This window comes from Anolis carolinensis, chromosome 4 (assembly GCF_035594765.1).
Source record: "Anolis carolinensis isolate JA03-04 chromosome 4, rAnoCar3.1.pri, whole genome shotgun sequence".
Taxonomy (NCBI): domain Eukaryota; kingdom Metazoa; phylum Chordata; class Lepidosauria; order Squamata; family Dactyloidae; genus Anolis; species Anolis carolinensis.
The window spans coordinates 126,014,950-126,040,867 of NC_085844.1; the positions used below are offsets into that span (position 1 = coordinate 126,014,950).

General features: G+C 39.5%; 1 protein-coding gene across 1 annotated transcript; it reads right to left on the reverse strand.

The window, feature by feature from the left end:
• Positions 1-1,165: 1,165 nt before the first annotated feature.
• On the reverse strand, positions 1,166-25,918 carry LOC100568106 (regulator of G protein signaling 4). Its single transcript, XM_003219854.4, has 5 exons — positions 25,728-25,918; positions 11,053-11,163; positions 6,950-7,011; positions 6,092-6,258; positions 1,166-3,119 (listed from the first exon to the last, which is right to left on the reverse strand). Exons 1-5 carry the CDS (start codon positions 25,769-25,771, stop codon positions 2,958-2,960), a joined length of 546 nt encoding a protein of 181 aa, XP_003219902.1. The 5' UTR covers positions 25,772-25,918; the 3' UTR covers positions 1,166-2,957.

Genomic DNA, 25,918 nt, shown 5'->3' on the forward strand with positions numbered 1-25,918 from the left:
TGAGAGATAGTGGGTGGGGTGCTCATGCCCGCATAATTTGGAGGCTTTCAAAATTAGCTTCTTTTTCTCCTTCCCTTCCTCTCCTTTAGAAAATAATTCTAAAAGAGAATTAATTATTATTAATAGTAGTAATCCCAGCAAACAAAAAGAGAAGCCTATTTCTCCTCTAGAGTAGAAAGTGGAAACACTGGAAGCAAAACTCCAAGCAGAAAGGATATTGCAGGCAAGAGAGGGGATTTTTAAGATAGTCCAGGCATGATAACTCCACTGAGCTCCAGGTCATTGCTCTTTCTTCCCTGGGTCTCCTTAAAATGTTCTTAACCAATTTGCTACTTCTGTATAGTCCCAGCATTTGTAAATAATCTCATCAGAAATTGTCCTGTATGAACTCTATGTCAGCTGCATATGAACATGGCAGCAACCATGCCTAGATTTTTAACTTCTTATAAATGGGTGAATTAATTTATAATAATGACTAACATGATGATGCCACTGTGAAAATTAATCAGGCAAAAACATTGGGTAACAGCTTCCTAAAAAGGCCATTTATTTCCTTGATATTGTTTTAAGTATCTGTGTGCTTGAAACAGTTGTGAGAACACAGACTTTCTTATTGTTCCATAGCATCGTATTTTCTGAGTTTTATCTCAAGGGAATCTTATAATTAGTGGTAAAGCCCCATTAGCCCGACCCTGTGAAATGTAGCAAACAAAATATTAAACGAATGAAACAAATGTTAAATTAAAAAATTAACCTGATCAAATTTAGTATTTTTAAAAAGCCAATTCATACAAGAAAAATAATGGAACCTGCCAAAGTTCTTTGGGTTGAAAATTCTGTTTTCATCTTAAATGTATAAAAGTTTGACAAGTAGTCTTTATGCTTTATTCTAAACATATATAGCTTTTAAATGGTTTATCAAACTCTTCTGGTTCTGAGAAATAACAAACTTTTAAAAGTTCTCAGTTCAATAATCCCCCTTTTAAGATTAAAACTGCCTTCAGCACTTTTATTTGGCAATTCCAAACTTCGCGATATAGCAAAGACAGAGAGGATATGTTATTTTTAGTGTTCTGAAATATCATTAGACTATAGAATAAACTATACGAACCACCCGAGTTTATATATCGAAATAATGGCTGCTGTATGCTCACACGAACACTGATAAGTTTTCTAGAGTTTAATTTAATTTTCTTCAGCTCACTGGATATTTTTTCTAACCATGTCAATACAACTCACACAAGATGACACTGCTTGATGATAGTGTATGTATTTCAGCCACATTTTATGCTACAGAAAAAGTTAATAGAACACAATGTCACCACAAATATTTTCATCATAATTCAGAAAAGAGTGATATACCTTAGGAGTATTACATAAAGCTGTGCATAGGTTATGCAGGGCCATTGTAAACATTGTAGTCCCAATAAATGTAATGCAGGAAAAGATAATAGATACGTGACCTAGGTCACTAAACGAGTCATGCTGTTTGGTCTGATTATCTTTCCCCCCTGTCCCCATCTCCAAATGTTTTACAGGTATTTTGAATATGTGTGATGCTATCATCTCCATATCCCACTGTTGTCCTGCTGATATTGTGATTTCCCTATGATACATCTCCAGTGCTAATCATCTGGTAGGCCTTGTTCCAAACAATGATCAAATTACAATATGTCTATTCAATGTTATTAATAGTATAGTTAGAATACTGCTATGTAAACTCAAACTACCATTACTTACTTGTTGCAAACTTCAGAATTCAAACTTGGCCATGTCTACGTAACTAATTATTACAAGGATAATTTTATGCCATCACTTTCCCACATTAAGTATATTTTGAGTGATCTCTTATATAGCAAGGGTTATTATATGCCACTCTCTTTATGATAGAGTCATAGAATCATAGAGTCATAGAATTGGAAGAGACCTTGTGGGCCATCCAGTCCAACCCCCTGCCAAGAAGCAGGAAAATCACATTCAAGATGCGATGGCACAATATGCACTGGGTCTCACCAGACACTGATACAAACAGTAATTCACCAGATGCAATTGCTGACATTAAATTGCCATGTTGTACTAATGTTTTGAGATGGGAATATGAGTAGCATCTCTGAAGTATTTAAGTAAAAAGACTTCATTTCTATTTCCATCTTTGTCGTTGAAACTAATTTTCCCAAACTGGCACACCCTCAGATGAGATAGGCTACAGTTTCTTTCATCCACAGACAACTTGATCACTTTCCTGTTTGGATATGAATGGTGAGAGCTGTAGTCCAAAACCTAGAATCTAGAGGGTGTTAAGTTTGGGAAAACTTGTCTGTCTGATCAGAGGCTGGATCTTCAGCGACCTATATCCCAGGATCTGATCCCAGATTATCTACTTTGAACTGACAATCTATACTGCCAGATAATCTAGGATAAACAAATAATCTGGGATCAGATCCTGGGATATAGGGCACTGTAGATCCAGCCTTATTTGCTAATGATGGATAATAAGTATAGGTTTCCAATACTCTACTTCGCATAGGATACTTCAAACAGAGGGGACAAAACGGTGTATTACATTCTTCTTAAATCTAAGGTGGTCGGATCAAGGATGTATAGAAGAATTTAGTCAGTTTAGTCTTGCGTGTATCAATAGTTATCATCTGTTATATTTAACAGGAGTGACTAGTGTAGCCCTTCAAACTCTATGTTCTTGCCTCTATCTACAATAGTGTCAGTGATGGGGAGAAATGTGAGGAAAGGGTAAAATTGAATCATCCGGAGGGGAAAAAACCGAGAGACCAAACAGCATGGGCAAGATATCGAACAACAACACTCTTTGAACATCTGAAGCCTGGAATACACACAAGAAAAGGAAACTAGTAAGATAAATGTCACAAAGTAGTAGCTGATAAACAATGGCCCCGTTTGTAATCAGGAGTATCAAGGCCTAGCACAGCTCTGCTACATTGCTACTTTATGAACTCCTGATATATGCTAGAACGCACAAATCTGGGGAGAGAATCCTTCTCCATCAGCATGAAGATCTTCTTCTGAGCCAGATCAAAAGTGCTCTCAGATGGTTCCACCAGATTCTTCATGGTCACAGATTTGGTGAAATGGTCAATGTTTACCTGGTAAAAGGAAAGCAGAAATTATCCCACTGGGAATACACCAATCATATTTTTTCACAGCAAGGGAGCTACCAAGAATATACTTTGCCACGAGATTTATTGCAAAACTGCCAAAATCTTTCTCCCAGTGAAGCCAATCTGGAGCTGTGTTTGTTAAACACAGCCAGGAAAAGTCTGTGTGTAAGTTGTAGCTGAAATAAATATGCATTCAACATCTGAGGATCTCATCATAAAGGCCAGGTTAAGCATCCAACTTCACCTCACATTTGGGAGAAAAGAGAGGGGCAACGGGGCAAACTTGTTGCCTGCATGTGGCTCCCTCTCGGCAACACTTTTCCCAGCAAGGCCCTGTGCTATCTCCATTGGAGCCAGCACAACATGGGAAGCCTCCCATATTGGGGGGAAAGTGTCCTTGGTTCGGGGTGGGGTCTCCACTGGGAGTCACACAACATTGTGTGATGTCTAGTGTGGGGCTCCATCCATTAGATGGGGTGAAAGAGTTCTGGGCTGCTCAATTCACCCTGACCAATGAGGTTGTCAGTCATAAATTCAAACTAGTGAAATATATGAATTTGAAGGAGAAAATGGAATTAAAAACGAGATGCTGAAACATACAAAGTAGTTTTAGGGCAAGTCTACCCTGGCCAATTTGTCTGGGCCCCCCTCCTTCATCCCAGGGTGCCTCTGCTGATGTCAGCACTGGGCACCCGTGATGGCCAGGAACTCACACAAGTCTCTGTGGCTGTCTGAGATTATTATTATTATTGTTGTTGTTGGTATTATTCTTATTATATTTATTTATTTATAACACCACTTTATCTCTCCTGAAGGAGATTAGTGATGGCAGTAAAACAGGCATGATCCGTGCACAAACAAGCACAGGGAAATGGTATCTCATTTAAACAGAGAACCAGTCCAAATTGGATTCAGGTAACCACACTGTCCCATAGCTACAGGGTTGCTTTAGAGTTTCAGGCCAACTCTGAAGCATCCCCTGCCTTTTCTTAACATAGGACATAACCCAGTTTACTTTTCAATACCTAGCAAAGTGGAGGGACATCCTGAAGATAGTCAGGATCAAACTCATGGTATGGGTTATTATGCTGATGTAGATGAGACCATCTTAGACTACAGTCTATCAGGCTCAGTTTTGCTTTCCAATTTATGAGATAGAATCCTGTTACCTTTTATTAAAGTTACATTCTCTTGCAACTCTAATTTAAATTCCATAATGTTTATTGCTCAACATTAAATGTGCAGGATCTGAATGCTAATCAAATGAAGATCTAGAAAGCAAAGCTTGAAGCCAGCTCAAGATTAGGGTGTCTACAAAACATATACCCCCAATGTGAGCTACAACACAAATCTATGATATGATAAAAAAAAATCTCACCAGAAATTCCAGATCAAGCCATAAAATCCACTAAAGCTCACCTATTTATAAACACTGCATGGAAAAATCCAAATGCCAAATGCAGAGCACTTATGTAGGCAGGGCTAATGTTATAGCAGTCAGAGCAATAAACCAGATACACAGCTTGGCCAGAAGGTAAACAAATACCTTTCTCCTAGTAAAAGGATGTAGGGGGGGGGGAGAGAATCTGTGGATTGGATTGATCCACACCCAGCAGATCTTTGTGACCATCTTACCAGCTTCCAGCCAGTTTGTAGGATGCTGGTATAGGCACTCCAAAGTAAACCAGATCTCTTAAATCTATGTCCTGACCTGGACTAAATGACTGGGTAGAAACAGCCAGAGATGATTGTCTAGCATGGTCATGAATCCTGCATTATAGAGGATACGTCTCTAATTCAGGTTGAGGAATATTTCTCTCTCCAACCATTTTGGGCTTTAGGTCTCACCACCCTCACCAGTGGCAGGGGATTACAGGAGCCAAATGTTCCATACCCTTGCTGTATTTGAAGTGTTGTCACAGGACAGTTTTCTATGTGACGGGTATTTTGATACAAGTCAGGTTTATGGATAAAGAGTCAGAAGGACAAAGGCCTTAATGTCATGCCTCCATCATAAGTATCTGGAGAGCAGCCTGAGCACAGGAGTTTGCCTGATCATCATCATTAGGAGGAGGCAGATTGTATTTCCCTTGTTATTCACTGAAGATTGAGTCCATGACAACCCACCCCCCCAAACATGACAATCTATACTCGAGTTCAATGATATACAATAACATAGGAAAATGGTGCTCCTTAGAAAAATTGTAAAAATAATGATTGTTTTTTGGAATGTGTTTGGTATACAAACAAGATAGGTTCTGTAGGTTTTTTCCTTAAGTTGAATTTGTTTGTAATTCAAAGTAGGTACATTTTTGAGTGTAACTACAGCCATATGTATGTGTATGTGTGTGTGTGTGTGTGTGTATGTATATGTGTGTGTATGTGTATATGTTTTGAATTGCATATTGAAGTGTTAACGCCCCTGTGGTGTTTGTTTTGCTGTCTGTGCCTCTGTTCCAAAAATTTCACCACACTTTTTGTCCCTGTGAGAATTGGATTTTGAAAAATTTGGCTTGTTTCAAAACAAGGATTGGTGGTAAAGCTTCAGTGGAGACACCTTTTCCCTCGGGTGAATTTTCCTTCCTAGGGGTACATTATATCTCACTTCTGTTGTCTAACCCTTCTTAACTATGAGTCGCTTGTAAGTTGGATGTTTGTAACTTGTGGACTGCCTGTATTTTGAAGTGGTGGATCATTGAAGCCATGGATACAGAATCTGTGGATCTGGAGGGTCAACTGTATAATAATTAATTCTGAATTTGCCTCTATACATGTAAATTAGCACACAGACATAGCATGCAAATTTTATTGCTATGACATCCTCCTTTTTGTTGATGCATTGGCTCTTTTTTTAACAATGTGCAGATGGATCCTAGAATTGTCTCATGATGGTAGGAACGATTTCCACACTTCTTAGCATGCAACCAGTAGGTGTTTTCCCTTTCCATGCAACTGACCTCTTTAGGAGCCTCACTCTGGATGAATTCTTCATAAATTTTCTTGGCCTTTTCAGTCATTTTAGAAGGAAATTTTATTTTCTTATAGTCTTCACAAGCAATCCAGAATTCAATGTTCTCTTCACTGAATTCAGACTTGAGGAAGTTCTGGAAGCTGGCAAGCCCATCTGCAAAGACAAAGATTGGGAAATGTTCCACATTTTGAATAATGGGTTTATCACATTACAAGGAAGAAAAAAGACCTTTGACCTTTGACATGAAAATGAAAGTCAGAACACTATTGTTCAACTTCTACATCATTTTCTATTTGATTGCATGTGTGAATAATTATTGCTATTTTCGAAGAACATAGCTCTACCCTAATTTCTTAATTCTGTTTGATTTCCAGATCAGTGGAGGCAAGTTCCTTGGGAGGAGGATACAACAATAGGAATAGCAAGGGAAAAAATGCTGCATCTGAAGGATTACAAAAATTATATATATGTGCTGGTTTTATAGGAATGTGGTGTTCTGCACCCAAAAATGATCCCAGATTTGCCCCATCACATAAGTTTTTTTACAACTTGCTTTGATGTTTTTATTATGTTATATGTCACCGAGTACGATTTCGTTGAGGATTAAAAGATAAACCTTTAGGGTATTTAGGCTGTAAGACTCTGTATCAAAATAAGGTGGGGAGTCCAATTAATCCAGGAATTCTTCACTACAAATAATTACTACCTCTGTCTTATTTTTAAATATAGTTATTAAAATTTCTCAAGGATGTCAAAGATACAATTTAATCTACATATAGCCAAGTATCCTTACATTATGAGAGCAAGTGTTCTCAATTATATAAAAACATCATGGCAGACTTACAGGGATTCTGAAGGAGTTTCTCCAGAGAGTTGCGCCACTGCCAAGCCTCCTCAGCAGAAGGTCTGAAAAGATGAGAGAAAACACCAATGATCCCATTAAATTAAATAACAGAAAACTATAACTGATAACATAAATCACTGATCATTTCTGTTCCCCCAACGTACCTGCCTTATTTGAGAAAGAAAGTAACTGCAGTGTTGCCGAAAGGAAGATTTTTCTTTTACTTGCTTAGAAAGGAGTCCATGAAAGGGGCTGTGAAGAAACTGGAGTCCATCTGACTAGAAGGAATTTCCTTCACTTGCTAAGATGTGGTGGTGGTGAGTAACTGGATATTATTGTGACAGGTTGAGTAAAATTGCTAGGTTTAGTTATTTCAACTGTTTTAGAATATGTTGTCGAAGGCTTTCATGGCCGGGATCACAGGGTTGTTGTATGTCTTTCGGGCTGTGTGGCCATGTTCCAGAAGTATTCTCTCCTGACGTTTCGCCCACATCTATGGCAGGCATCCTCAGAGGTTGTGAGGTATGGATAAACCATACCATCAGAATATATTTTCCCAATGTCCAATGATTCGGTTACACCATTTATATCACTGTGAGTAAAGGCTTGAATAAAACAAAAGGTTTTGGAATAAAAAAAATTACAGTAGCTGGGCTTGGACTGAACACCAAATTTATTTAGTGGCTTCTTGTATTAAAATTTCATGGTGCTGAAGAGCACCAAAATAAAGACATTGTTACTTGCTCTCTTAGATTCTGTTCCTCCCTAAGCATACAGTCCATAGTTTCCAGGTTCCCTTTTCTATGAAGGAGGGCCAACTTACAACATTTAGTCTTGAACTTCAGTAAAAGCCTATCTGACATGGTAGACACTACTAGGCGTACTGCTGCTGTCATCATAGCCTCTTGCCTCATAAGAGCATACTATCCCATCACCTTGGGAAAGTAGTGCCATGGTGGATCAAACATTATCCTCTTCTCTAAAATGTTTGCTGTAGTGGAGGTAGTAGAAAAAATGTCCTATTTCCAAAAGATCAGAGGAGGTCTGCTTTGACAATGTGGTTCCACTCCTATGATACATGGATGAGGTTCACAGCAAATTGGCAATGTTCGGCCCAATTTGTTGAAATGGTTATCAAAAGGGAAAATGCACTGTCTATCTAATTTAGGATGGTTAAATTCATGCTAATAACAGCTGAGCTGATCGCAAGGCAATCTTCAGATCAGCTCATCTGCAGAGCCTTGTTTTAGTATAATTGGAAACAGATCCAGGGACAAGACGCCAGGAGATTTCCCCTCTCCCACTGAGGCCACTGTTTTCCCTCACAGAATCAGATGCTACTGGTTGTTCATTTTGTTCCAGTTCTTGGAACTGATTTGCTTTTGGTATAGATCGGGGACTGTTTTCTCACAGATTAAAATGACAGTGATGAATGTGGCTAATCAACCTCACTTTGCTCTAGGCTTCAGAACAAGCATAACCTTAACTGTCTTCTTAAACAATTTGTCGGTTTACTCTAGAAATTAATTTAATTGAAAAGGACAGATAAGAGTCAATATTACAGACAGGAATCATCTGAAATGCACTGAAAATAATGTAATCTTCTTGGAATTAACTGGAAATAGAAATAACTTTCAGGCAGGTTTTGTTTTCCTATTTGAAAAATGAACTTTTTCATATTTTATCAGGGCCTTTAATTTCCTTTTTAAATTCTTATTTCTCCACTCTGTTAATTTCTGCTTTAACCAGTAAATGGAAAAGCAGTAAAAGCCTGGGAAGTAACTCTCTGAATTTTCTTTCCCACTCTATGGGTAATGTAATGAGGGTCAGTCTGACCTAATGAGGGATTTAGACAAAAGACAATGCCCTTTTGCCCATTTTCTAATTCTGGCAGAGATTAGTCACTGCTTTTTATGCTAATTTACCAGAGAGAATTTTTGTGGAAATAAAATGAAAAGGAATGTTCAACACACTCAAGCAGACATTAAACATAACATTGTCACTTTCTTTCCAAACCCTGATTTTCAGCATTTCATAGGTGCCTGGCATACAGATGAATAAATGGGAAAGCTTTCCATTTCCTACATGGATGAAAAAAGCAATTTTAAAGGAGAACAGATATACTTGCCCAACCTCCTTACCGAGATCCCATCATCATTAGGTTGTGGTGAATGATGGTGAACAACCACAGCCACGCATAGAAGTGTTTAGGATGTTGAAGGCACCTTCATTTTGTAGTTACCTATATTCTATAGTTCCTAAATGTCCTCATGCTGAATTGGCCTGTGATACACACTTCAATGAAAGGAATTCTGTCACACATTATCAACTAAATAGGGGTTTATTTCTAAACACTACTGAAAACATAGTGATTTGGGTTAGGAATTGTTAGGAACTGTTGCTATTTCCCCATAACACTATGTAACAAAATTAGAAAGATTTTCTGCTGGTGGTTTGAAAGTGCTGTTTCCTGTTTAATTGTGCAGTACTTACTAAAGACTTCATCCCACAGGATAATTAAAGCATCTTGGATTGTTGGTTTTTCCTTAAGTTCGCAAATCCCCATTTGGAAATTAAATGGAGGATTTCCCTACCCCCATCACACCTTTCTCCTTTTCTCCACTTTCTGTAGGATTAATCAGTTTGATTTGCCATCACACAGTAAATACTTGTTTCCCCCACTGTCCCTCCCCCATTTTTAACCTCTCTCTGTAATCTCAGGAGTTTAATTTACAGTTCGAAAAACACACAACAACATATATATAGAGGAGTTATTCTTACATTGCAGAATAGGAGGGAGGGGAGAAATTAAGCTTTAGATCTCTTATATATCTCTCTCCGCTAGCTTTTTGATAGACAAAACAAAAGCCTGACAGCACAGCAGAAGTTTCAGAGGGGCAATTGAGAAAACAGTAGATCAGAGTTCAAAAGGACTTTTACGAGAAGGGAGATAACACAGGAAGAGGGGGGATGTTGAAAGACAGAGCTCAGAGACAAGTGCGGAATGTGCATGCTTTACTATGTTTTTATCCTGAATGTTTTGAATATCTTTGAATGTTTGCTATACCTCCTCAGTCCCAAAACGGTAATGGGACTGCTGCTTATAATACTGCTTATCTCAGCTCCTCCTCTCCCAGTTACATCATCATTATGTTTACAAACGGATGATGGGGAATTCCCATCACATGTTAAATTGGGCATTTTTACACGTCTCTATGTGGGGAAAGTGGCTTGCCAACCGGTTTAGGAATTGTCAGGAAAACCCACACTTTAGAAACGGCAAGACACCTCTACTCCACATTATAAGCTTGGATCGTGTGAAAGGCACTGTTCGTTACAGTTTCTTAAGTGTGTAGCAACTGAATGTATTGCATGTGATAAAGTCCTTTGAAAGTAGTTGCTATACTCCAGAAACTTCTTTTTGTGGCTGCCATTTAAATTTTTCAATGTGCCATTTTTAATGCAAAGTAAAAAAGTGGTGAAAGGACATTTCTAATAAAAAAAGAAGTTGATGGCTACTAACATAGACTTTACATGTATATTTTAAATATAAAATCATGTTTTTAGATTCATCATTTATTATTATTATTATTATTATTATTATTATTATTATTATTATTATTATATTTACTTAACCCTTGCTTTATCTCCCCCGCGGGGAACTCAAAACATTACCAGAGAGTTTTTAGAGATTGGCTTCTGGGTTGTTGTTTTTTTTGGGTTTTTTTTTGCTAACCATTCTACTCTTTGAGTACGTCCGCCTCCACTCTGATACCAGGTCCCACCAGAGTCTTCATCTGATTTTAGCTTTGTCCCATACTATCAAGCAACTCCCAAACACCCTCAGAACAAATCTTGCTTTAAACAACCTTGTTGATACGTTGACCTTAGGGTTGTCATAATCAGAAATTATCTGATCACACACAATATGTAACAGAGATATCTTCATTCTAAAGCAGGTGAGAGAATATACCTTGCAATTCATAATAGTAATTTTGTGTTTAATCTGTTATCACAGATTTATATGTTGAAATAAGTTGAAGTAAAACAATGACACAAAACAGTAGAAAATATGCATGTTAAGTCAATAGTTTTGTTCTTACTTCTGGAGCTTTGCTGGTTTTTCCGGCTTCTCAGAATAGGGGATGATCAGGTCTACAGATGAGTCTGGCTTCTGTAGCAGTGTACCCAACTTGGTCTTGATCTCCTTGGCTCTGGAGGGAGAAATTATACAAAAAAAATACCTGAGTGAAGAGGTTCCTGAGATGCTAGCATCAAAATGAAGAGCCCCTAAGTTGTATCTGGCATAGATTACAAGAAGATCTCCAGGATGCAAAGAAGACCAACCCCCGTTCCAAGTTGCCCTCACTGCTAGTTGATTTAAAATCAGTCTTGGAATTAACTAAACTTCCAAATATTTGATGATACTTTAGCAGTGTCCCTCATATAGTGAATCAATAAATGAATCAATAACTTAATTCTAGAATTATGTTAATGCTGAAGTTCTACCTTAATCAAACCACATTAGCTAAAGTGTAATGTAATTTTTGTTTCCATATCGTTACAGTAATTCCATTTTAATTGATGTTAACCTCCATAACTTTCTCTCCCTCTAGCCGAGCTGCAAGTTTCTAAATCTTGATTCAATCCATTCCCATCAAGGGATCCTTCTGAGTTGCTTTGTTGGAACAGAACTTAGAAGCATTAGGCAGTTCTATAGAGACACTATAATCCAGTTTGGAAGTGGATTAAAACAAAATGGATTTGCTGTGCAATGACTACACAAACACCCCAGGAACCAGTTTGAGACTGATACAGTTATTTCAGATTGGAAGCAGCCCCGGAAACTGCAGCATCTATGGATAGATAGCCCTGGAAAATGCAGGGCTTTCTTTCTTAAACAGTCCACTGAGATGTGCTGATGCGCTGCAGACAATCTGGTTTTGAGCCCTGCATGGCATATACTCTAATCAGCTTCAGTACACTATGCGTTTTGTTTTGGACTTTCTGATGAGATTTCTACCTTGATGCATGCTGCAGTGTGCATTGCAGATTTTGTGGACACCTCACCCTCAAGGTCAATGCCCACCAAACCCATCCAATATTTTCTGTTGGCCATGGAAGTTCTGTGTACCAAGTTTGGTTCAATTCCATTGTTTGTGGAGTTCAGAATGCTCTTTGACTGTAGGTGAACTATAAAACCCAGAAACTACAACTCCCAAATGACAAAATCAATCCCCCCCAAACCCTACCAGTATTCAGATTTGGGCATATCGGGTATATGTGCCAAATTTGGTCCAGTGAATGAAAATATACCTAGCATATCAGATATTTACATTACGATTCATAACAGCAGCAAAATTACAGTCATGAAGTAGCAACGAAAATAATTTTATGATTGGGGGTCATCACAGCATGAAGAACTGTATTAAGGGGTCGCGACATTAGGAAGCTTGAGAACCACCGTTTTAGCAAACCATCAGCCAGGAAGCCAGTTTTTCTGTTCCTGAAGATCTCTGATCTGTCAAGGTGACACATGCTTGAATTCATTCAGCAATCCCAGAACAAGGGGGGACTCATGTCCTGCAAAACTAATGCTGAGTCTTCCTGAAATTATCTTGAAATAAAAACTGCAAGACTTCTATGAAGTTGATCCTCAAGCACTAAAAATATAAACGTGGCTGTTGTTTTAGCCTTCTCTAGGATAATAAATATGCAATTGTTCCTATGCACACTTACTTGGGAGCAAGCTATACCTGGAGTCATATACACTGAAGACATGAAGGGCACTTCTATGTACACAATGTGCTTCTAGCAGTCTTCGTATTTCAGGCTGTTTGAGTGATAATGGGTTGTAAAAGTAATTTTCCCTTACTCTGCAAGAACCTGCCAGCCATCATTGAGCTGAATACAGGCTGCAGGCTGCATGCCTTTGGAGAGTGTAGTAATAATAATAGTAATAATAATAATAATAATAATAATAATAATAATAATAATAGCAACAACATGTCAAGCTACTCTGGGACTTCCGAATTCAGACAGACAGAGTTTTGGAGCACAATACTCCTGACCTCACGATTGTGTTAAAAAACAAAGTATTGTCGATGTAGCAATCCCAGGTGACAGCAGGATTGAAGAGAAACAACTGGAAAAGTTGACATGATATGAGGATTTAAAGATCGAATTACAAAGACTCTGGCATAAGCCAGTCAAGGTGGTCCCAGTGGTGATCGGCACACTGGGTGCAGTGCCTAAAGACCTTGGCCTGCACTTAAACACAATTGGCGCTGACAAAATGACCACCTACCAGTTGCAGAAGGCCTCCTTACTGGGATCTGAGCACATTATTCGCCGATACATCACACAGTCCTAGACACTTGGGAAGTGTACAATGTGTGATCCGATACAACAGCCTACAGAGTGTCTGCTGTGGACTCATCTTGTTGTGTTTCAAATAATAACAACTTTATTTTTATATCCCGCCTCCATCTCCCCAAAGGGATTCAGAGCAGCTCACATGGGAACATCAATTTCACAGATGACCAGGACATGTGGCCAAGCAACATTGTGTGTGGGAAAGATGGCAAAATAAAACACAAGTTAGGAAGCTTGCTTTTGCCTGAGCCTGCTGAGAAGGGCAAGATTTCCCCTTCCCTTGCTGAATTAATTGAGTGCAAACTATTTTTGTATTTGAACTTCATTTGCAGCCATTGAAGTCATCTGAATGCTGCAAGAGGAGCTGCTTTTGCCTAAGTCTGGTGAGATGGGCAAGTTTCTGCCATTGTTGTCAGATAATGTGGCATTTTCTAGACATTGTTTTTTGTAACTGTGCAGTTATAATCCTATCTATGGCAATTTCATTTGAATGTTTTCAGCCTATTTGGAATTGTTCCCAGACTACCGAATCATCACAACCACAGGCATTTTCTTTTCTCAAAGAGGCTGACTCTCCATTTTTTGATATATTTATATTTTCCCTCTCTTTGACTTGAATTTGGTGGTCTCCCAGGATTGCTACGTCCATAACCCGGCTTTCTTTTTCTAAACCACAGTTATGTCTGGCATCTTATGCTCTAATTATTTGTCAGTTTGAATATTAAAGTCCCATAGGAGTTTTGCATTAAAGTTTTCAACAACTTCTTCAGGCTTATATTCCCACCAGTTCCTTTGGGATGATAATAAATCTATACACATAATAAAAGTGAAAATATGTGTGTGGCTGGGGTGTACACTTCCACAGACAAGCTCTCACTTCACAAATAACTATAACTCCCACTACTCAGGAGACACCAATGACCCTCCCTCCATTGACATTGCAGGTTATAGAGAGAGCTGTAAACATGTCCAAGAGTCCTGCCAATGTCCTCCACAAACAATATACTGCCCACCACCCAAGTGAAGACTTTCATACAGGGACAATTTCATCCTAGATTGTCTGTTTTTCTCAACCACGGACATCCCAGTGTTTCTGACTTTCTCCATTGGTGCGGAATTTGCATGACCCCACCCACTGCTTTTCCCATATCCCTTTCTTATTATTTTCTATGGTACATAGCAAACAGAGGAATTGATCACCAACTGAACACTAGAGAGGTTTGGGGAGAATTCACCATGATTTATAGGATTGGCGATACTGGGATTGGTGGTATTGGGCTGCACCAATGATGGACCTGGAACTAACTTGGCACACAAAGCCCCCATGACCAAGAAAAAATAGTGGCCGTCTTTAGAGGGATTAATTGGAGTTGTAGTTCACCTACATCCAGAGCGCACTATGAACCCAAACAATGATGGATCTGGACCAAACTTGACATGCATATCTGATATGCCCAAATTTAAATATTGAGGGGAATTCGCCTGGACATTTTGGAGTGGTAGGTACTGGGACTTATAGTTTACCTGCAATCAATGAGCACTCTGAACTCCACCAAAGATGGAATTGGACCAAACTTGACACATAGAGCCCCCATGACCAGCAAAAAATACTGGAGGTTTTTGGGAAAATTCACCTTAATTTGGGGGAGTTGTAGTTCACCTACATCCAGAGAGCACTGTGAACCCAAACACCGATGGATCTAGACAAAGGGTTCAGGGGAACTGACCTTCCTTTCCCACAATAAGGGAAACTGTGCTCTTCACCAATTATGGACCTGAGCGAACCTGGCATACAGAACCCCCATGACTAACTCAACCTACTGGAGGGGTTTGAGGGGACTGACTCACCATAGTGAGAGTTGTAGTTTACCCTACACCCAGAGAGCACACTGAACCCCACCGACGATGCATCTAGAGCAAACTTGCCCAACATAACAAACTTTAAATACTGATGGAGTTTGCCAGGGTTAACCTGACATGATGTAGTTCACCCACAACCTTACACATTTTGTACAATTTAAATACTAACTTTTTCAAATAATCTGGGCAATGCTAGTGTGTGTGTGTATAAATTTGCATAGTTAGCAATTTATCATTGTAGCCATTTTATTATGGTGTTTCTTAGGCCCCTTCTATTTATTTATTTATTTTATTTACAGCATTTATATTCCACCCTTCTCACCCCGAAGGGGACTCAGGGCGGATTACATTACACACATCAGACAAACATTCAATGCCTTTTAACATAGGACAAAGACAAACAACAAACATAGCTCTGAGCGGGCCTCGAACTTATGACCTCCTGGTCAGTGATTCATTGCAGTTAATTACACTGGCTTGCTCTCCCATCTGCGCCACAGCCCCGGGCCACAGCTGTATAAAATCTAGATTATCTGCTTTGAACTGGATTATATGGCAGCGTAGACTCATATAATCCAGTTCAAAGTAGATAATGCCGATTATCTGCCTTGATATTCTAGATCAGGGGTCCCCAAACTAAGGCCCGGGGGCCGGATGCGGCCCATCGAAGCCATTTATCCGGCCCCCAAGGCACAAGGGCAGAAGGGGGTTGGGCTAAATGACCCAAGGGGTCTCTTCTTCTCTTACAACATTATTACTGTATTATTATTAACCTTGAGGCTGGGTGGACATCTGTCAGGGGCAATACTAATGGCTTTTGGTGCACAAAGGCAGAAGGGGGTTGGACTCAATGGCCCAAGGGGTCTCTTCCAACCCTCTTTATTATTATTATTATTATTATTATTATTATTATTATTATTATTATTATTAACATTGAGGTTGGGTGGCCATCTGTCAGGGATGCTTTGCTTGTGCTTTCGGTGCATAAAGGCAGAAGGGGATTGGACTCAATGGCCCAAAGGGTCTCTTCCAACCCTCTTTTTATTATTATTATTGTTGTTATTATTATTATTAATTATTATTATTGCTTGGTGGCCAACTATAGTCCGGCCCTCCAATGGTCTGAAGGATCGTGAACTGGCCCCCTGTTTAAAAAGTTTGGGGACCCTTGTTCTAGATTATATGGCAGTGTAAAAGGGCCCTTATAGTCACTCTTGCTGCATGAACTAATAAGATTTTCCTTCATGTACAGTAATGATGCTATATAGCTAAATGATGATAATCATAATAACGATGATAATGATAATTACTATTCATAATTGGAGCCCCGGTGGCGGTGTATTAAAGCACTGAGCTGCTGAACTTGCAGACCGAGAGGTCTCAAGTTCAAACCCCCGGGAGCGGCGGGAGCGGCCGCTGTTAGCCCCAGCTTCTGCCAACCTAGCAGTTCGAAAACATGCCAATGTGAGTAGATCAATAGGTACCGCTTCGGCGGGAAGGTAATGGCGCTCCATGCAGTCATGCCAGCCACATAACCTTGGAGGTGTCTACGGACAATGCCGGCTCTTCTTGCTTAGAAATGGAGATGAGCACCAACCCCCAGAGTCAGACATGACTGCACTTAACGTCAAGGGAAACCTTTACCTTTACCTATTCATAATTATTTTTCAATATTAGCCATGATGTTAGCTTTTTGAAGCATCTTCCTTTTCTTTTTATTCTTCTCATTGTTTTAGGTATTTAGTTTGGTATCTTCTTCTAATTTTTTAAATCTAAGTTACTTTTATATTTTTATCGTTAGCTGCTTGGAGGACTTAATACGTGCTGTTATGGGGCGGCAACCAAATATTCATATATGATAAAACCCAATAAATCAAAGGACTTTGCCTCTCCAGACACGTCAAATACACGGCGTATTTATGCCAAAGGACACAATTCATAAAAATGTCCCCTTGGAATGCTCTCTGATCTCAAGTCTTTTTATTTTCTCTTTCCATACACAGGAAATCCCAGAATTCTCAAGACTGACCGTTGTGTTTTTTGCTTTTGGGACCCTGAACTCAAAGCCTTACTCATCCGTCTCTTTGGAGGAGGCCAACAGATGCTAAGGCCATTTCCATTCATCAGCAGTTCCAGGAACTATATTCACTTGCCCTGGAAAAATCCTTTTTCTTAGGCCAAAAGGTGACCAAGTCCCCATGCTCCCTTTTGACCGAGGTGTCTCTAGAGTAAGGATACTCTCATTGTAACTGCATTATAACTGCACAGACCGGGTGTTATTCCAACTGCTCCTCTCTCTACTCCAATATGAGAAAATAGACTTTGTCTTGGGAGCTTCCAAACACCAAAACAAATAGCTACCAATCTCTCTTCCCTTACCCCATCTGTTTCAGAATTTTAAAACAACAACATTCAGTTAATCATAACATTTGATTGACCCATCAGGTTGGATATTGTTTACAGAAATGTCCAATAATATTTGCTTCAGGTTCCCAGATTAAGAATGTAGAGAAAACATTTTGTCTTGTTTTGCTGTGTTTATTTTCCAAACAGCAGCCATGGCTTAGTTCTCATGGTGACCTTTCCTTTGGATTGTCCCTCTTCCCACACTACAGGTCAGTAGATGGGTGGTGTGAGCAAATATAGTTTGTTATGAATACATGCTACTGCTCATCATCATCATCATTCATGCAAAAGAAAATTTAGCATGGAAGGTGGGAAGCTTTTCCCCGATTTCCTAATTTTCTTTGTATTCTGTTGTGTGAACTTGTATCCACAGTGTGGAATATTTCCGCATTGGGAAGAGTAAGGCAACCCACTCAGGAGGCTACTACGTAAGTGAAATGCTGGAAGCTAGAGCATTCAAATACATGGACCATTATTTCATGCCTTTTTCCGAAAAGGAAATACAGGCAGTCCCCGTTACAAACCAGATAGGTTCTTAAGTTTTGTTTGTAAATCGGAACAGGTACCTTTTTAAAATGTAACTCTAATCAAATATATATCAGTGAAATGCTGGAGGCCAGAGCATGCAAATACATAGATCATTATTTAATGTCTTTCTCTAAAAAGGAAATATTTACTCCAGATGATGTATCATAAATTTTGTGCATGCGTCTGTTTGAAGTGCTGCTATGTGCCTACTCTAAATCATCTCGACACACAGCTATGCAAATAATTGCATACCCACTCAGTTCCACGTTTGAAAATGTTTTGTTTTCAAACATTACAAGTTAAACCAGGAGCTTTCCTTTGTAAGGCTCATTGTGCTTGTTATGGAACCAGTAGGAAACAAACTAACCTTAAAATGGATCTACACTGTCCTATACCCCAGGATCTGATTCCAGATTATCTGCTTTGAACTGGATTATATGAGTCTACACTGCCAGATTATCTGAGGTAACCAAATAATCTGGGATCAGATCCTGGGATATAGAGCAGTGTAGATTCAGCCTTAGGGGCCCCTGATGGCACAGTGTGTTAAAGCGCTGAGCTGCTGAACTTGCGGACCGAAAGGTGCCAGGTTCAAATCCCGGAAGTGGAATGAGCACCCGTTGTTAGCCCCAGCTCCTGCCATCCTAGCAGTTCGAAAACATGCAAATGTGAGTACAACAATAGTTACCGCTCCGGCGGGAAGGTAACGGCGCTCCATGCAGTCATGCCGGCCACATGACCTTGGAGGTGTCTATGGACAACGCTGGCTCTTCGGCTTAGAAATGGAGATGAGCACCAACCCCCAGAGTTGGTCACGACTGGACTTAATGTCAGGGGAAACCTTTACCTTTACTTTAGATTCAGCCTTAGAATAAATTTAATTCTCACTGATGGCCAAACGTGCCATGATATCAACTTCACACAACACATTATTAACATGAATTTTGAAGAGGTGCTGTGAGAGAGGGGAGGTGAACATAATTGGAGTTTTAACCATCCAACCAGATACAAGTCCTGTTTAAACAGGTGTAAAAAAGCTTCCAGTGGAGAAAATGTACAGGCAATCCCCAAGTTACGAACAAGCAAGGTTCTGGGTTGCTGTGACTTTTCGGAGCTGTATGGTCATGTTCTAGAAGCATTATCTCCTGGCTTTTACCCACATCTATGGGCAGGCATCCTTAGAGGTTGTGAGGTCTGTTGAAAACTAGGCAAGTGGGGTTTATATATCTATGGAAGGTCCTGAGTGGGAGAAAGAACTCTTGCCTGTTTGAAGCAAGTGTGAAGGTTGCAATTGACCACCTTGAGGAACCAACCTGACACCACATATTATTTCAGAACACAGAAATGCCAGACCACTATAACAGCTACCATGTCAGACTACACGGAGAAGCCATTGAAATCCACAAGCATGTGGACAATTACAACAGAAAGGAGGAAACCATGAAAATGAACAAAATCTGTCTATTAAAAAACTCTGAAATCAGGACAGTAAATAAAGAACAACACTCAGAAAACAGGGGAATTCCAGACAGGAAACAATCAGGGCCAGCTAAGTTCTCCCAACAAAGGATTCCCCCAGTCAGAAAGCAGCCAGGCTTTGACGATGCAAGGCCAATTGCAACATTATTATTATTATTATTATTATTATTATTATTATTATTATTATTATTATTATTATTATTAGGGCTCACAACCAGCACTACCCCAGAAGGACTGCAAGAATTAAAGCCATCGGAGTATGGATTCATAGAATTATAGAATTGAAAGAGACCGCATGGCCGATCCAGCCCAGTCCCCTGCCAGGCAGGAAAAGCACAATCAAAACACCCCTGACAGATGGCCATCCAGCCTTTGCTTTAAAGCCTCCAAAGAAGGAGTTTCCACCACACTCTGAAGCAGAGAGTTCCACTGTTGAACAGTTCTTACAGTCAGGAGGTTCTTCCTGTATTTGTGGAATTGCCTTTCCTGTAATTAACACTTAGTTTGTGCACACAGTCTACATAACAATGGCATATGCTAGCAGAAAGTGAAGTGAAATAACGGTCAAAGAATTAACCTTCTACATTATGTAAAGCACAGTCATGTAAATAGAATTAATGCTGGGGTTTTTAACCAAGGGAAAGATTTCAGGAAGTCTACAAGCTTGAAGTGGAACTAAAAATGTATTTATTTATTATTTACCCCATATATATCCTGCCTTTCTCACCTAGAGGGACTCAAAGGCAGTCTTACAACAGGCAGCAGTTTGATGCCATATAACAATAAACAATTGCAATTAAAACCAAACAATTAAAATATGAATTATTTAAAATGACAGTTAAAATCATGCCAACCAAAACCATAATCCAGGGCCATTCCATTGTCAAGCACATTGTTTTATAGTCCCTTATTGCACTGCTCCAATTACTTGTCAAAAGCTTGGTTCCAGGAGAGAAAGGGCTAATCTGATCTCATTTGGAAGGGAGTTCCATAGCCGAGGGGCCACCACTGAGAAGTCCCCGTCTCTTGTCCCCACCAATTGCGCCTGCAAAGGAGGTGGAACTGAGAGTAGAGCCTCCCCAGATGATCTTAATCTCCAAGATGGTTCATACAGGGGCAGGTAAACTGGGCTGGAACCATTTAGGGCTTTATAGGCTAAAACCAGCACTTTGAATTGTGCTCAGTAGCAGACTGGCAGCCGGTGGAACTGGCGTACCTGGGAGATTGTGTATTAAAATCAATATACCGGTATGTATTATCTATGTAAAACGTCCTTTTGAATAATCCTAAAACTCGATTTAAAGACATGCCAGTGTACAGTGTCATAAAACTATCTGGCGCTACATTCAGAAAAGAGGGTCTGTGATTTTTAACTGACTGGCAAAGGGGTCCTTGGAATATAAAAGGTTAAGAATCCTTGAATTAATGGTTTATTATAAACAACCATGTTAAGATGGTGCAAAATACCCTTAGGTCTCCAGAGTACAGACAAAAGTCAATACAAAAGACAGAAAAGTTAAAACATTGCAATGGGTAAATTACAATCAGAGGACAGAACCACTTTAAAATACTATTGATTTTATGATCCAAAAGTGCCTGAGAGACCAGTCGTATCCGTCTATGTAAAACTACACACACAGAGAATATGAAAAATAATAAAATGTTCAACTTGATTAAACTGACATTGTTTTTAATTGTTTAAAAGTTGTTTCCTAGGATCTATTTGCTCCTGTCTGATGTCACTAAATCTTCAGTAGAGTTATGAAACTTGTGTTGAATTTTGCCATGGCTAAACAACGCTACCTGACCGCTTTCTTAGAGGTCTGTGTGTGCATGTGTTCATAAAACTACTGATTTGGGTGTACAGATACGATGTTTATCCTAAGGCAAAGAGTTTCAAGAGGCATCTTTGTTCTTTTTAGACCTTCTGTGGTTATTGTTTGGTTTTCTGCTTTAAAAAAATGTTCATGTTATCCTTGAATCAGATATTAATAAAAACCAGAGCTTTTCTTAAACTAATTGTCCTTTGCCATATATGCCTTAATCCTGGGACTCTGTTCTCTCTAATTTCATTATGTGATCTTATCACACTATTTCTGTTGTCAGGATCCGTGACTAATAAGACTTAACACATCCATTTGGGTTTTATAATTACCATATCATCAAGAGAGGGAATGGTTGCTTTTTTGCCTTCAAGGCTTTTTGATATGGTTTTTTTGTTTTTTTGTTTTTCGTGTCAGGAGCAATCAGAGTTGCTTCTAGTGTGAGAGAATTGGCCATCTGCAAGGACGTTGCCCAGGGGACGCCCAGATGTTTTGATGTTTTACCATCCTTGTGGGAAGCTTCTCTCATGTCCCTGCATGGAGCTGGAGCTGATAGAGGGAGCTCATCCACGCTCTCCCTGGGTGGGATTCGAACCTAGCAGCTTTCAGGTCAGCAACCCAACCTTCAAGTCACGAGGCTTTTATCCCCTATGCCACGGGAGGCTCCTATGATATGGTGAACCTGCAGTATACTTATCATGGTGCCTTTTGGGGGCAGGGGCAAGATTTGTTTGCTTTCCTCTGGGCTGAGAGAATGTGACTTACCCAAAGTCACTCGGTAGGTTTCCATGGCCAATATTCAAACTTTGATCTCCAGAGTTCTAGTCCTGGATCCAAACCACTACCTCAAACTAGTTCAAAAAATAAAAATATTACTCCCCAAATTGCTGTCCGCTCTAGAACTAAATGATGAGAAATCCCTGGATGTTGACAGAGAGAAGGTGGCTGAACAAGCAAAAACATTCATACTTGGCTCGAGTGCTCACTGACGTGATAAACTGGTGTCTGGACTATATCACTTCTGACTCAGGTTGGGGCTCTATGCTTGCAAATCCATAAAAATAAAAGAAACAGTTACAGACGAATTAGCGCATTCTGAGGCCAAAACTAGACTCTTTTTGCTTGTATTTCAGTTCAACAATATAAAACTATATTCCCTGAAAGTACTAGTACTATCTGTGTAACGAGTGGGATGAAATTAGTAATCAGAAGTGTTTACAGGCTGTATCTATGTTTCTTTGCATGCACATATGTGAGCACAGTTTCCTCTCAGTCTCTTCTTTACCCAGTCATTCCTTGGATACCCAGCTTTCCACCTTAATGAGACCTTGAAGCCTAGTAACGGTAAAGATATTAATGGAAGGCATTTCTCATCCCCAAGCCTGTAGCCGGAAAGAAACATTCAGAAGGAGTTGAAACTTTTTTCCCCAGAGATGACTTTTCAAATCAGTGTCTCCTGATCTGTCACAAGATCTCAACAAGGCCCTGAAATTACCATCATTGTGCAAAGGTTCTTCACGGTAATGGGTCCTGAATCATTGCTCCCTCTTTAAGTCAGTTCTTTTTGGCCACAAAGGACAATGGTTTCCACAATTGGCTGAAGTTTTTTTTTTCTTCTGTTTTCTTCTGCTTTATTCTTCTTTATCATGATGACGACTTACATCAAAACATTTTCCAGTGTGAATTAGCAAGAAGTTTTCAGCCAAGCACAAGTTGTTCTCATGGTACTGTTTTTTGGGGTCTATTGAAGATTTCTATTGCATCTTTCCATTGCACAAATAGTTTAGCAACCAATGCACCAAGCTTCTGATGACCACCTTTACCCCCAACTTCTCCTCCAAACACCACACCGTACTTACAGAGTGCACCTTGTAGATGAAATGAGTAGGATAACCAGGGAAATCTGCTGAACCATTTGGGTTGAAATCTTAGATGCCTCTTCTTAGCCACAGGAAATACATATCCTGGCAATGAAGTCTGTGGATTTTACACTCATTGAGCTTTTACTTGGTCATCAGAAACAGTCTTATTCATATAAAGTCCAAGATCTAATGACACAGCTTTTTCTCTTTGCTCCTGCTCCATTGTTTCTTAGGCAGGGCTTGGATTTGATGAAACAGTTTCCACAGTTACTTCAGTTTTCACCTGCAATTCAAATCAAATCCCCCCTTCCCATCTTGTCCCGTGCCTTAGGCTTTGCCTGCCAACCAGAGCTGTAACCTGGGAGGGGGGGGGGTTCAACCCTGAAAATTTTCAAGTTTTTTTTTAAAAAAACTGGTTTACTCATGAATTTTAATTGGTTAACCATGAGTGTCCACTGAAGTTTATCTGTCTTGAAGTTTATTGATGGAGCCTGATTTCTAAATTATTTTGCGTTATGGAACTATTCTTTATGATTCACTAAAAAAAAGGTTTCAGCCCCCCCCCACCTCATTTTTTTTCCTGGCTTTCATCCTGCTGCCAATTAGCACATTTTGGCAACTTCCACTATGGTTGCTTTCACTATGTCAGCTATTGCTGCCATTGCAATCTAAATTGGTAGAAAGATAAGTAATGATAGTGTGAATAATCAAAATTTGGTTGGGATAGTGCTTGTAGTTCTGTAGGGACTCTACTTTTTGCTTCCCATATACTTGGCATGGGGATTTGGTTAGGTAAAGGTAAAGGTTTCCCCTGGCATTAAGTCCAGTCGTGTCCGACTCTTGGGGTTGGTGCTCATCTCCGTTTCTAAGCCGAAGAGCCGGCGTTGTCTGTAGACACCTCCAAGGTCATGTGGCCGGCATGACTGCATGGAGTGCCGTTACCTTCCCGCTGGAGCGGTACCTATCGATCTACTCATATTGGCATGTTTTCGAACTGCTAGGTTGGCAGAAGCTGGAGCTAACAGCGGGCGCTCACTCCGCTCCTTGGATTTGAACCTGGGACCTTTCGGTCTGCAAGTACAGCAGCTCAGCACTGAGCTACCAGGGGCCACCGGATTTGGTTAACCAGTTAAAATTCATGCGTAAACCAAGTTTTTCTTTTTGATCTGAAAATTTTCAGGGGTGGTTTGAACCCCTAAACCATCCCCTTGGCTACAGGCTTGCTCATCTCCTCATTCATTCTATACCAACTTGCACTCCTTGAAAAGCCTATATGAAGGCACCGGAGAATGAGAAGAAATACAACGCAGGAGCTAGGAAATGGTCCTGAATTCCAAAATAATTATGATTAAAGAATATATTCTGTCCAATTTTCCCCTCAAACACTCCTATATCTAATATCTATCCCACATTACTCAGGAGAATCTCCACTCTGAAGGGGATTTTTTAGTGTTCACAATGGGCTGCACTAAACTTTATGTGAATATCCTTACATTAACACAATAATTTCCAGCTTATGAATAGATGTTTGTCACAATCAGTAATTGAAGTCGAATATTGTGTTTGGGTTATACTATTTTTTTCTTGTATATCTGGATTTGTTATGTTTACGTTCTATTTATTGGTTATTTTATATATATATATATATATATATATATATATATATATATATATATATATGAACACATTACTAATCTTTTTTTTTACATCCTGAAAATATATCTTATTTTTTTCAGATTGTTATTTGGTTTAATGTAAGCACTGCAATATTTAGCTGACACAGTTATTGCTATATATGCCAACTGTATAGATGGAAAAAGAAAAGGAAGTAAGCACTTCCCCAGTCTTCATTTCTCTTCCAGAAACTGCTTTTTGAGGAATTATTTTTCTCCCAGTGAGGGTTCAAGTATTGAAGCAAAATCCACTGGGAGGGGAAAATATATACGTATGTGTGTGTATAGTATTGATTTACTGTATACTGCATGAGAGAGCTCCACACATTTTCTATACATGCCATTTGCTCCCTATCTGGATGGGATCAGAACAATCTGACTAGAGTTGTGCTATTATTTCTATACCAAAATTCAAACCATTTTTAATAATCTCATCTCACATACACGCAGAGATCAATTACTCAGCTAACAGACATTTTCTGTACTATCGAGCTACTTCACTAGTCTTTTCCTCGGCTCATCGGGCTTGTTTGAGATCTTCTAAATACCACAAACAGTTTGCCGGGCAGTTCTCTTGTACTTTGTCTCCTGAGATGAATGAGAACAGGATAACTTTAGCCAGGCTTGTCCCCGAAGCTAAGAAAATGCATTTTCTTTCTTGACACATAACATAGGCTAAACATTTTATCCTGAAAAAGTCTTGCAGTGTTGCCCTTTGATCCCTCATCCCATTAATTTCCCTCCTTGAAAGAGATAAACCTCATTCTCTCACCTCTCCAGACATGTGTGTGGCAAGGCTGCTAGTCCTTTGCACATCTTGTCCTGTAGTTATTTCCTTCTTGATGCCAAGCAGATTGTGTAGAAAAGGCTGTGGCTCTGTCTGTTGCACAGGCTGCTTCTTCTCAGAAAATATATAAATATATCAAGAGGCTGCCTTGAATCCCAGCCAGCTGTTTCGGCCAA

Bases quoted from the DNA above. Each gene is read 5' to 3' on its own strand.
- LOC100568106 (XM_003219854.4), bottom strand. From the start codon at position 25,771: ATGTGCAAAGGACTAGCAGCCTTGCCACACACATGTCTGGAGAG. The intron at 7,012-11,052 runs GTAAGAACAAAA...TCATCTTTTCAG, and splicing joins AAACCAGCAAAGCTCCAGAA to ACCTTCTGCTGAGGAGGCTT. The intron at 3,120-6,091 runs GTCAGTTGCATG...TCCTTTTACCAG, and splicing joins AGAGTGAGGCTCCTAAAGAG to GTAAACATTGACCATTTCAC.